The following is a 13,818-nucleotide window of genomic DNA, read 5'->3' on the forward strand; positions in this document are numbered from 1 at the left end:
TTTGATTGTGTAAATTTCCTATGCTTTTTTTTCTTCAAACCCACGATTCAGTTGCCCTGCACAATATTCGTTCATATCTGAACGAGATTTTGTGAAAATTGGCGCAAATTCATGATTGAACAGTTAATAACGTTTACTGAATTGTTGGTCTGCCGAACTCGAAGTACTCATTTTCTCTCAATCTCTCTTTCGTGTGACCACGATCCTTTTCGGTGTTAATGAGTGATATTTTTTCATGCTAGTTAACTGTTATTCTATATTTGAAAATACATGTATATTTAGTGTTGTTCATTCGAATTTCATACAGAGGTGATGGGGCTGCCCAGCGCGATGCTGTGTTTCAGCTGAGATTTTCATAGGAAACGCCAATGGAGCTAAGGGACTCCTTGTCAAGGAAGTGATCGCGTGCCATATTTTCTGTCCTCTTGGCGTTTCGGTTGTCCCTCAGTTCCTAGAAACTCTGCAGGTAGTCCTGGAGGAAGGGTGTGAGCGGATGATGGTTGAGGGGGTTGCTTGGAGGAGGGGTGCGAGGTGGAAGAGGATGGCATTAGGGAGAGTACAGTCGTGCCTAGAACATTGTGGCCGGGCATATACCAGACTTGCGGGCAGGTAATTTGGCCTTAAGAGTGCGCGATACATGTGGTTCCGAGCAGCAAAATCGACGTTTGCGGTGGAGCAGATTCTGTAAATACAATGACATAAATTGGATTTTGGTAAAATATTATTTACAGAGTAAGGATGGATCATAAAATCTTATTACTCGAAATTTTGGTATGTGTCTTATTTTATTAACTAATTATTCCTAAAAACGGTGAAGTTTAGTAGACGAATGCTAGTATAATTTGATTGGAAATGGGAAACAAAATAATAATATTATACAACACATATGTGTGCATGAATTAGAAACAGCAGGATGCATTTAGAAGCAATACCAGCTGAAAAATCTGTTCCGCCGTAACCTTTGTAATCGGTATACGAAGAACGAATTTTACACATCGTAGTTCACGCGTCCACACACAGATGTCGGGCACTCCGTACGCAGAGGAGCATCCGAGACCGGCCGCAGCGTGGGAAGATAGCGCGGGAAAGGGCGGGCGGCGCCGGGCTGGCGAAGCCAGTGCGCATTCCACGTTCACACGCTGGTGACAGTAGATAGGACAAACTGAATCCTTAAAAATGAGATCATACCATGTTTCACCAACGTCGGAAAAAAAAAAATTACAAGTTTTGATCTCTTTAGTTTATTACATATCCAGTTATTATAATTACATACGGCCATCTTTGTATTGTCTCGTGGTAATAATGGGATTTGAAAGTAAAAGTATATAATTTAAAAAGGCCACTGAAAACTAGATGCTGCGTGGCATTTTGCTGGAAACGAAAATTAGAGCACGTTGGCCTGTTGTTCTCCATATTACCTGCTAGGGCAGCTACTGTAGTTTTTGAAGTTGAAAATTAAAAAAAATTAATAATGGAATGGAAAATAAATATAATAAACAGAAATAAAATTCATTACTAAACGATCATCAGTTTCAATCTGGCTGTATAATTAATTTGGACTTTACTAGTGCAGAAAAATGTTCTATAAGTAAATACACTTGTTGAACTTTACTCTAAATAAATTGGTGGTCATGTGGGTAAAGGCGTCATAGCTCTAAACAAACGTTTGAGGGTTCGAATCCATTATAATCTTTTTTTTTTCTATTGCGGAAATAGTTTAACGTCCCATTATAAGGACTAACATAAAGCAATTTTACAATATCAGTAGCCTTTATCGAAACAATATAACATATGGCGACTACAAAGGTGCCAACTATCACACACTAAACCTTTCTCAGGTTGTATCTGGCTGTAATTTTTTTGTTGTCAAGTTGCAAAGAAATGGTATGATCGCAAGGGTTTTGTTTACAAATTTAAGCAAACGATCATTACTATGGGAGTGGCGCCTCTCCCTTTACTTACTCTATGTGCTGCGGCCGGAGGTTTTTTTTTTCCCCTCGTTGCAGTAGGTAATAGTCATTAATATTTAATGATATGTTGTTTATAACGACAAAATACACACAAGTAATACCAAATGTATTTAGTTCGAAAAGTTAAAGAAATAAATTGGGGTGAAAAAGGGGGGGGGGGGGGGGGCAAATGGGCCAGCCCCGATTTTACAAAGGCAGCGATTTTACGAATGTCATCCTTGGAACCGTGAGCCAAGGGCGCCCATACCCATGGGCAGGGTAGGGCCGTGGCCCCCTCCCCCAGCTTTCAGGAAGAGGAAAAAATGTATGGGTTTTTGAGGATTTTTGGCAAATTGTAATTTTTGACACTTTTTGTCAATTTTTGAAGGTCTGCCCCCTCCCCTTACAAACTATTTTATAGTCTACCCCCCCCCCCCCTCCCCTTTACAAACTGCCATATGGGCGCCCTTGCCGTGAGCATACGTAAAATCGTGGTTCTAGTATTATTAAAATGTGGAAACTAACAAGTGTTGTCACAAAAAACGAACTCGAACCCAAATTTATTGACACGAACTTGAACCGAACTATTTCAAAGTTCGGTTCGAGTTCGAAATTTCGAACGTTCGCACAGCCTTATGCAATACAGTAGAGCACTCCTCAACCGGAATCATTGGGGGGAGGTCTATTCCGGTTATGGGAAAATTCCGGGTAAGGGGAGTTGCGGTAGGGAGGCAAATAAAAAGGCCTTTACATGCTGCACATATTAACTTATATGTATAGCCAAACTTCTACTGTAAATATTTTCCACAGTTATAAAACCATACAATAAAAAATATGTAGATCTACAAGTACTGTTTTCAAAACGTACCGGGTCGTAAAACTCCCGGCTGGTTAAATAACCTTCATTCTAGCAAGCTGGCAAGCGGGTGTTTCTTATCTCTGTGGGTGGGTGGGGGCGTGCGTGAGCGAAGAGGACGATGAAGAGGGTTCGGGTGAGGTAGTTTGTTTAAAAACACAGAGATAGAAAATACAGATAAAAGTAGACTGTTTAACCATATATTAAAGTATAAATATTTACATAATACATATTTGCACACTAAATTATTGTCTACAAACTGAAAGCATCACACATTGGAAGTATATGTTACTCGCTATCACGTGTGTCAGCGTGTATAGTGGGAGTCGGTGTACATACTCTCGGGCCGGCCGGAATTTTCCGTTTACTTGACATAGTGAATCAATGAAACTACTTATAGGATAAATATCTTTATAGTAATTCACGTCCTACGCGAAAACCAGCAGTGTATTTACGTAATGCGCGGGAAAGACAGGCTATAATTAGCTCTCTGACAGACGTGCGCGCGCGCGCCTACATGTACAGTCAGGCAAAAGCAAAAACGCCTCGTTCCAGTGCGGAAATGTTTTGGAGGTGTTTTGTAATGTTTTAATTTTTTTGGAAAATTAGTTCCAGATATCGGGAGTTCCGCTTGTGGGACTTATTGTTGAGGGGTGCTCTAACTGTACTACTCTTGAAATGTCACACGTGAATGGAAACTTATCAAATAAGCGTAGCATAGCAATTATATATCGCTTCTATTAAAAACATGATTTCAGAGGATTTAAAAACGGCTATCCAGGACTCTTTTTGGTCATTACATATTTTCTATTGCTACATCTGGACACACATTAATGTTAATTGTTGCTGACATCACATAACACAGTAAAAACAAATACTAAACGTCCAAAATATATACGGCACAACTGCATTGCCAATTCACTATCTAGCACTAGCGGCCGGCCGAGGTCGACGTGCGACCTGAAAGATAAGGTGTAACGCTGTAAGCAACTACCGCGTCTACCATAAAAGGCAAGTGAATGGGTGTTGTGGGTTTGACGGAGGGGAAAAAGTAAAGGGAGGAGGGCATCGTGTTGTGAGGTTGTACGGGCCAGCAGATGTTTTCCTCAACTGTAGTTCCGGATAACTGGATGCCGGATACACGGGGGAGGAGTACAGTATAATAGAATATTATAATTACATCGTAAAATGTTATTGGTCCAGAAATGTTTGTATCAGTACGCGGTGTAACATAGTTACACTTATTTGTAAGTGAGGAGTATTTCAAACTTTTTGGCACGGTAAACGAATCTTACGAGATGCTATAGCTTCAATTATTTAATGTGTACTACTTTTGGCGGTGAATCCTTTTTGTACCCTTGTTCTGTTTTGTGCGAGTACATTACAATAATCGTAATTTTCACAGCGACTGAAACTGGAGAACATTGTAAAAATTCTCACGTGTCTAAAAATTTCATAAATACTCATGAACAGATGAATAGAAAACAAATTGCAATGGCTACTAAGGTACTATTCCATCTTTAACAATTAATCGTTAATTTGTGGTATCATATGTGGTTTTCTACTAAGACTATGCTTTATTTCAAAATAAATTTTGACTTACTTTATATAGTAAATTTAAAAAAAAACTTATTGGTGGAAAATAACTTGAAAGTTTATGTATTTTATCGCTCAAAGACTTGTTGGAACCTACAGCTTCGAAGCAATTTGATACCCCGAAAATCTTAATGAAATTTAAGAACCGTTACTAATACTTAGCTAACCAACATGAAGGATTTTGGGCTCTTTTGGCGAAAAACCGAGACTGCCTAAAATGACTCATGCAAACTGAGTCAATAAAGGTGCTTCACCTACACCATTACAGACATCCTGCACTACGCCAAGAGACCCTGACCCTTTGACCCCATAACACGTAACATTTTTGAAATATTGTATTTCCCCCAAATTTAATGTTACTGACAATATTTCATTTTCGTGACTTTTTATTAATACATACACGACTATGTGACCTTGAACTTTACTACATACCCAAATGAGCCAAAAATCCCCCCCCCCCCCCCCCTTTTATATACGCCCATGGACCTATCCTACTGTAAATTCATTTCATATAATTTTCTTAAAATATAGGTACTCCATAATCTTTTATATTTTCTGCACACATTACTTATTATTTTGTGGATGCGATTTGTAAAACTTCGATTCTTGCAAGGGCCGAACACGGAATGTCATCTTTCTAAAGTATTCTATATACATTTTTAAAGTTAGTAATGTATTATATATATTATATGTGTAAACTTTCTACTGTATTCCATATAAATATATATGTAAACTTTCTAATGTATTCTATATACAACGTGTATCTAAAACATACTGACAAATTCTGGCATAATATTCCTGGCGAAAATACAAGACGTAAACCTGTGTACCATACTTTTCTCGTCAATGGATTCGGAGTTTTGAACCCCCAAAAATCAAATTTTCTTATTCTTGAATAACTTGCACTGCGTCTGATGATTTTGTAGAACACAAATTTTTCACCACTAGATACGTAGGTTGTAATGAACATCCTCCAATGAATATAACTGCATTTCTGTTTTAGCACATTTTACCACCTGAAAAGCTAATAATAAATTAAAAAAACCGGGGCAGGCATTACAAAGCACGTTTGCAAGGTGTAAAGTTTCCTTTCTAAAAAAATCATATGCCACAGTTTACTTACTGATGATGTTAATTTCAAGATATGGAAAATTCCATTTTCGGAGGTTCGTAACTCGATTAATGAGTAAAGTGGTTATTAGGCTTTCGTCTTGTATTCTTTCCAGAAACAGCCTGCCGAAGTTTGTACGTATGTTTTAAATAGTCGTTGTGTATATATGTCAACTTTATATGTATTCTATATATAGTGCTCAATAACCAAGAGTAAACTTACTTTGGTTAAGTTGCTGAACCTATGACTAGCCAATTGAAAGAAAACGCTACGTAACATGAACGAAAAAAAATTCTAAAGTAATACATAATTTTTCACCCAAATTTATTACATGTTTCAATATTAATTTTCGATGGGCTCTTTCGTGGGCATCTTTATTGGAAGGCCGCGGTGTGCTAGGGTTAATGGCTGTCGCTCATTAGCTGTTATAGTATCTGTATCATATTTAGATAGCTTCAATTACAAAATAGCCACTGAGCGACAGGCAGCAAGCCCTCCCACACCTTAGGCCGCGGCCTTCCACCAGACGCTCTTAACGACACATATAATTTAGTCTAAAATTTGCCGCAATATAGATACACTACTTAAAATATAGCAAGACTCGCTGGAAAATGATTTAAACTAAGGCCAACGCGAATGCGAGTTCAGTAATTGAACCTTCAGAGGTAGTATATACATAGGTAGGTAGTTACAATGACCATGTTCTACGTTACTACGTTATATGAGAAGAGACATAAGTTTTCTTTCTGTAGCGAGAAGTTGGCTGAATTTCAACATAACACAATAATTATATAGTGAACTATCATTCAATTTCGAAAAACAGATATAACTTCCATTGAGATGAAGTCCATGTTGTCCGAATTTTGACGTTCACTTTTTTAGAAAGTTTCTGGCAGTCCAATAGTTTTCTGGTAAAATAAGATCTTTGCAATCCTGTTTACAGAGACCTTTCTCACAAGCTAAACGTCAAAATTCGGACAGTTAAATAGATTATAGTAGTTCTGTTTAAATTATGATTTCAATAATAATAATTTATGTGTAATATACTGTAATGCCAGTAACATTGACTTTTAAGTTCACTTAATTGGTTACGGAGCAAATATTATGTTGATCGATAAAAAAAGGTAATCTTAATTATACACAACATACATTTATAAAAGTTAAATTAAAGTTAAAATTAAAGTATGGACATTTGGATTTAGAGAAAATATAGAAACTAGTATCTAGGTCCATTTCGGGGGAAAAAAAAAGACAAATTCTTGTTTGACTTTTCAATCAAAAACGTAGACTACCCGGACTTCATGTTTTTTTTAAACTTCGAAACGAAATTTGGAGAAACAATTAGCAAATGTTCATGTAGAAAATAGTACACTAGCAAACTGATTAGAATAATATTTCCTGGAGTAGTTCAGCTTCAGTTGCCTGAGCCAGTGCCTAGTAATTCGGGTCATCCAGACAACGCTGACCAGATAGAGCGGAAAACTGTTCCAGCCTATCAGGACGCGCCATTGGTATTAACGCAACCTCGTGCGATAAGAGCAGAAAAAGTTGAGGTCAAGCCGATATTTTGTAATGCGGAAAGTGCAGAGATCGGTGATTTTTCAGAGTTTAATATGCTGTTATCTTCTCAAACTATTAACAAATTATGTTGTGTTTTATTCTCTACAAATCAACGGTACATTTGTTACAAAACACGAGTCAGAAATGTCAAGTATATTAAAAAAGGTATAGATAAGAAGTTTCGTTCTGAAGTTGTCAGACAGATGACAATACTAAACTATTAGGTATGTAGTGTAACCTTGTATCGAAAGTTCTATTTTTTTTTGTTTCGCTTGCAGTAAAATGTAAAATAAACATGAGTGATAAATTTACTTTGTAATATTTTATGTACCAGAACTGTTGTACGGTTTTTATTTAAACGAAGTGATGTTGTATCACACAGTAACATCCACGGATGCCGAAACAGTTAAGCATAAAAACGGCGTTCCTTTAAACGAAAAAAAAAAAAAAAATTTTCTATCCGCTCTGCCTGGTTATGTATGAAACGGGCGTAATAGTCCAGTGTCGTCTTGTGCTTCTCAGCACATCACAAAGCCGTTGCCGTTGCGTTGGCTGCTACAGTTGACTCATCCCACCCCTATCAGCCGTCCTTCATTCTTCTTTGTGTCTCACTTCCCCCCCCCCCCCCCCCCTCCTACCACGCGGTGACATTCCGTTTTCCTACTAGTTCGCGGTATCTCCACTTGGGTTCGCACCATACGCCTGTGGCCGAACGCAACGCTATCCTTCGAGGAAAAAATGAACCACTTCAACTGACCGCGCGCGAGAAAATATTATCTCCCACGCGCTCTTAAGCGCTGACAGCGGTCGACAGGAAGTGGTATCTATTTTTAGATATGCGCTGCCTACGGCTGTACAGCACTCTGCAAGAGAAATGCAGTAACACACTACTCACCACAAGAAACTTATTTTCTGTCCGATTTTCTTCGGATTTTCGGCAATTTTTCACGGTTCCTCGAAATCGGGTTGTAATAGAGAGGTGGTCGCTATAAATGGGGTCGCAACAAAAAGGTTTTACTGTATGTATTATTAAAATGTAGCTTATGTAATAAATAAAAGCAGAAATATTTTTACACGATGCCGTGTTTCTGTCTGTAGAGCTATGATGTGATTGTATCTGAAATTGTTATGAGAAAACTAACTTTCAGAGAAGTGAAAAATATAATTAAGCAAATACATGAAAAACTGAATGTAAATGCGTAATTATTAATATTTATTTTAATTCCCTCCACGCCACTGGCGGACACAGCGGACACAATATGGTAAGAGTATACGAGAAACCAACACCAATTATACTTCCCCTGAGGCCGCAGCGGACACGTTACAAGGCTAAATCTGATGCTCGAGCGGCCATATGGCGCCAGGGGCAGGTTCTTTACAACAGTGCCGAGAGGACACCCGTGTCCACTATGGCCCTCGGGGATATTTAAGGAGCGGACACCAGTGTCCTCCATGGCAGTCAACGTGTTAACCATAACATTTAGCAGCAAATATAATTTTTTAGTGCAATGTAAAATTTTGGATCACAGGTTTACCAGGCAATTGCTAAATTTTTAAAACTTAAAAACATGTGTGAGCTTAAAGAATTCAAAAACAAATTTTTATGTTTCAAAATGCTTGTTTACGTAAATGATACACTTCGAATGTTAACGCATGATTGCAGTGCATAGTACATAATACTATAAATGAGAGGTACTGAAACAAAAATTGGAATGTTCCGCATTATACTTATAGTTACAGCTAATATTGAAAAGAGGGGGGGGGGGGAATTGAATTCTGTTATATATTTTATTTTGCGCGGGCTTAAAAGTTAAAAATACAGAATAATCAATTATCTTTTGAAATAAAAACTGAAGTTTACGTAAAAGTAGTGCTTACTTTTAAAAATAAAGATAAATTCTTATTCGTGACCATAGACTAGGTTTAAAATTTTTTCCTTGGAATAGCTAATAGCCATTCCTTTTTAGCATCTTCATCTTGAGGAAATTTAAAAACGTGCACTGTTTGCCCGTTGGTATAATTTCCTCTGCAATTCGGAACACAGCACTTGTACACCATTAAAAAATATTATGTCATTGCAACGTGCACTTGAAACCACCAACACTATACACAAACTGCCAACTGCCACAGAAATCACAACAAAACAACGCGTCAAGGCAAGTACAAGTTGACTGCCTCGCTCGTTCAGGTAGCAGGGCTAAGGGTCTGGCCGGGGGTGTTGTTTTGGCCTACTGTGCGTGACGTCACGCCTTCAACTTTCACCAGCGCTCAGGCCTTGTCATCAAGTCGGTGTTGCCCCAGCCATTATCTTACCTGTGTTCCGTTGCTCCCTCATGCGTCAGACCAATTCATTCCCGATTAAAACAAAAACCATCAGATACAAAAAATAATAGAGACCTCTTCAATTTGTAATTTAATTTCCTACAACTTTTATTTGATGCGTTTTTCACTAAAGTGAGCCGTTTTTGAGTTACGGTGTGAAATTAAGACTTTTTAAAAGGTTCAGGAATCTTAACTTTGACTTCAGTTTTCTGTGTTCGGTTATCACGAGGATTTTTCCTGTTGTTGTCAGCTCTCGTAGTAACGAGGTTCCACTGTACAGTATTAAAAATTTTAATACAAAATATAAAAAAGCATTAAATAATGCACTTTTGCAACAAAAAAAAATATTTATTACACATTATATTGAATATGTATCACAAAAATAATTTACTTCCATAGAACTGCTACTAAAATATTTTTCTACTTCAGGTAATAGAATATTATAATTATCATTAAAAAAAAGTATTTTTATTTGTTATTGTCCTGTATGCTCTGCTATAGAAACAAATGAAAGTTAACATTTTCTTTGTTCATTATTATTATATTCATTATTTATTCAGTGATGGCATTAGGAAAAAATTCTGTATCTTGTGTGCAATTTATTTTCTAGGAAATATATAGTGAGTACGCTCTTTTCTTCTATGACTGTTATGGAGGAAATGTTATTGGTGTTCTGTGGATACCATCAGCAAAAGAAAAAAGTGATTTCAAGGTATGCTACACATTATAATATCAGAAAATTGAGATTTCCTGAAAAATATTTATAAATGTATTCACATAACAGCATGAAAATAATGTCATTATATCAATTTGATATAGTATTTTGAGATGAATACATGCATTTTTTTACAGCCTTGAGGTATGATTAGGGCATTGAGTATCTAATGTCTAGCATCTTCTGAACTTTATTTATATTGTAATTGTTGTAGGTATTATAACCTATTAAATGAAAGTTAAAATTTGCAAAATAAACATCCTATTATTGTATGGTTGTAAGTTACATTATTGGTATCAGAAATAGAGCTGTACTGATTTACAAAATTTTGCCGATATGCTGATACAGGTGTTGCCGATTCACCATTTCCAAACTGATGGCTGAAGAAAACACATTTTGGTTAAAAAAAATTGTTAAATTAATTTACTAAACCACAAAATAATTAATTCTAATAAACGCCTGCAATGCAAATGCACATGTATTTTAGTTTATAAATGGAACATAACCTCTCTTTTTTATCTCTTTTTTTTTTTTAGCTTTTCATTTGTTTGTTGGCGACCCCTTAGTTGCTTATTGAAACATGAATTTAGTAATGGAGGGTGGAAAATGTAGTTATTTAATACACAAATATAACAAAATAAGATTATTTAATACTAGGTAACTAACTAACTATGAAGTACATTGATTTACAAATACAAAGTTAAAACAAAATTTTTAAATTTGCAAAATTGCGAGACTTTGTACATGTTTACAATTCAAGAATGGGAATTTCATACCATTTTAGCGCATGCAGCGGCGGAAATTTTCAGTACCAAACATTTATGCGGAAATGTGTTTCATGTGGTCACTTTGCACAGAAAACAGTAATGGTAATTATTTTATGTGAAGCCTTTTATTATTGTGTTATGTTTTAAAAATTCAATCTTAAAAACTTGACACCAGTTGAATATTCCGTTGTTTGTAGTGGTAGCCATGCTCTAAATAAAGCAAGTTTTTGTTCTTATCTAACTTTACCGTCTGGTGATAGATTTATTTACGATGTATTAGATTCAAAAATGTTATTAAAACATAGGATGTTTAAGCCTGATATGTACAGTTAGTACTCATAGCTAAGAAATTATGAGAGTTTAAAGTATATGGTAGTACGAAAAGTGAAATGGCTACTGATGTATTTTTCGGTTGTAACAGGCACTTTTATTTTTCAATAATATCGGCCGGAAATTTACAAGCATACGTGAATTGGCAGAAACACTGATTCAACTAAATATTGGCAAAATTGGCTTTTGCCAATTAGTATCATCACAGCTCTAATCAGAAATAAATATTTAGAGCTTCTGGAAAATTTATATTAAAATATGCATATAAATATTTTTACATGTCCACCAACAGTCTAGGGACTTATGCGGTAGGCATGACATACAAACAATGGACACACACACTATCATAAATAACAAAATAAAAGATCAATCAAAACAGGACAAAAAAGAGTAAATAGACACTTAAAAAATAAACAAATAAATGTAATGACATAAAATGAAGACCCAAAAATTATTGAGCACATAAACAATAACTTAAATGTAAAAATATGCTAAGTAAAAATATTTGAACTATTGAAAATTCAGATCACGTATGTTAGAGTTTGAAAACTACCTATAAATAATATCATGATTGTATTGTGGACTGTATGCAAAGCTGATAATAAGCAACCATTGAATTGGGAAGCTCTAAGGCCAGTATTATCTAAATTATATTTGCAATTGGTTTTGGAATTATAACAGATATAAAAAATATTGATTTTGAATAGTAAGCTCTATGATCTGAAAGTGAAGTTAAAGTATGTTGAGGGAAATTATTTAGAATTATTAGTTTGATAAATTTGTTTTGAAAGTCTTATATTTTTTCACTATCAGATGTGTTAATGCTATTCCAAATTAATGAGTAGTATTATAATTTTTATCTGATCAAAGCCAAATAAAATAAGAGAACAATTGGAATTAGTGGCATAAAAAGTGATGTACGTAGTTGAGGCAAGTTTTCTTCGGGAACTGGAAAAAAAATATTCTATATGTTAATGAAATTATAAAAAAGAATCTCAAATGATATAATTTTATAGATAATGTTTTGGAAATTGTAAGTAATAAGTTATCTAATTAAAAAATTTCAAACTTTAACAATTCTAGTACTGTATATACTTTTTTATAAACAAAATATGTCCGACTGTTAACACAAAAAATAGTGTTGAAAGTGTACAGCAATTTGCATAAAAGTAATGACATTTTGTTTAGTATATAAATAGAATGGTACTTTTTACAAGCAAGTATTTTTATCTTGTGCAGGTTTCACGCATAAATGCCCATAAGTTGGTGGGACAAAATCAGAAGATTGAACTGAATACAGATGCACTGGTAGAAGATTTTGTCATCCTTGGTGACAAATTGGTTCGAAATGTGGAAGTGAAATCATGAACTTTCTTCGGTAGCTAATTTAATTAGGCAGAATACCACCTCACATGCCTAGAAGATTTTACAGTACATGAAAAATATTTTTCACTTTTGTGCTTGTTATCAATTGTTTTTGTAATTTATGAATATGTGAAATTTAATTTCAGTTTTACAATGTTCCCAAAAATCTTGATTTACAAATATACATAGTTTTTTATCAATTGTAGTTTTTTCATAGTCATGTAAAGCACCTCTATATTTGTTTGAATGATTTTTCATGTTTATTGCTTGAAAGTTCATATTTTAGTTTATGTTATTTATTTTAAAAAATGGGATATTGTGTACAGTGAAACTAAATTGTGATTAATGTGACGTAGAACTACCAGAATACATATTGACAACAGGTATTTTCGAGTTGCATAGTTGAAGGTATTTACCACTAACAAAACAGGGTTTCGATTAGTGTCCTGTGGGTAATGTTCGTCCCCTGAACCAGGGGCGTACGCTGGAAGGTGAATATATTTCCTCCCCTCCCAAAATCCTAAACAATCTAACATTCCCACCAACAAAGGGAAATAAATTGAGAACAAACAGCGGGCCATGTGTAGCGGTGCAGGTTCTGCTGTCATAATAATATTTATGGCAAGTGGTTGATATTTTAGTATTTTCAGTTGATAGATCCTTCAAAATACATTATATCTTTATTTCACCATAAGAGTATTAAATTTTTAGGTACAAAAAATGCTTTAATAGAATTAATTTGAACCCTAAAATCCAAATTTGCTCTGGGAAATACCTTTGGTTTTATTTATTACATTTGTGTTTCTCAGTAATGATTTTAAGTTATTTCCCTCTCCTCCAATCAAAATCCTGCGTACACTCCTGGCCTGAAACATCTTACAATTGAGGATGATTGGCTGGTTACCAGTGGTGGAGAGAGCTATACTCAGTGTGGAATTATGACTACCCCAGTGTATGAACCAAGTAGACAGCTGTTAAATTTATATGATTTGGTTATCTGCCTGCAGGCTTGTTGGTTCCCATACATCAACATGGTAAAACTATGGCCATGGCACAATTACCAGACGAGATGAAACTGCGGTGGTTCATATTGCCTTCCGCATGGTTTGGTGGGTTGGGGGGGGGGGGGGGGGGGGGGGGGTTAAGGGGTAAACACAGCACCCAGTCATGAACCCAGGTTAAAGTGTATGTCTGAGAACTGCATTTAGAGGACTACCTGCATCTTAGAAAATTGCTTGAAAATTAGT

At 35.6% G+C, this 13,818-nt stretch overlaps 1 protein-coding gene across 2 annotated transcripts in view; it reads left to right on the forward strand.

Annotated features, from left to right (window-relative positions):
- The window catches only part of LOC134527140 (nucleolar protein 6), a 227,698-nt gene extending 214,927 nt beyond the window's left edge, over positions 1–12,771 (forward strand). For both annotated transcript variants that reach the window (XM_063359531.1, XM_063359532.1), the window contains exons 18-19: positions 10,005–10,106; positions 12,446–12,771. In XM_063359531.1, coding sequence (XP_063215601.1) covers positions 10,005–10,106; positions 12,446–12,574 — 231 coding nt within the window. In that variant the 3' untranslated portion in view covers positions 12,575–12,771. The remainder of the gene's footprint in view (positions 1–10,004; positions 10,107–12,445) is intronic.
- The last annotated feature ends 1,047 nt before the right edge of the window (positions 12,772–13,818 follow it).

Source organism: Bacillus rossius, chromosome 1 (genome assembly GCF_032445375.1).
Source record: "Bacillus rossius redtenbacheri isolate Brsri chromosome 1, Brsri_v3, whole genome shotgun sequence".
In the NCBI taxonomy this organism is placed as follows: Eukaryota; Metazoa; Arthropoda; class Insecta; order Phasmatodea; family Bacillidae; genus Bacillus; species Bacillus rossius.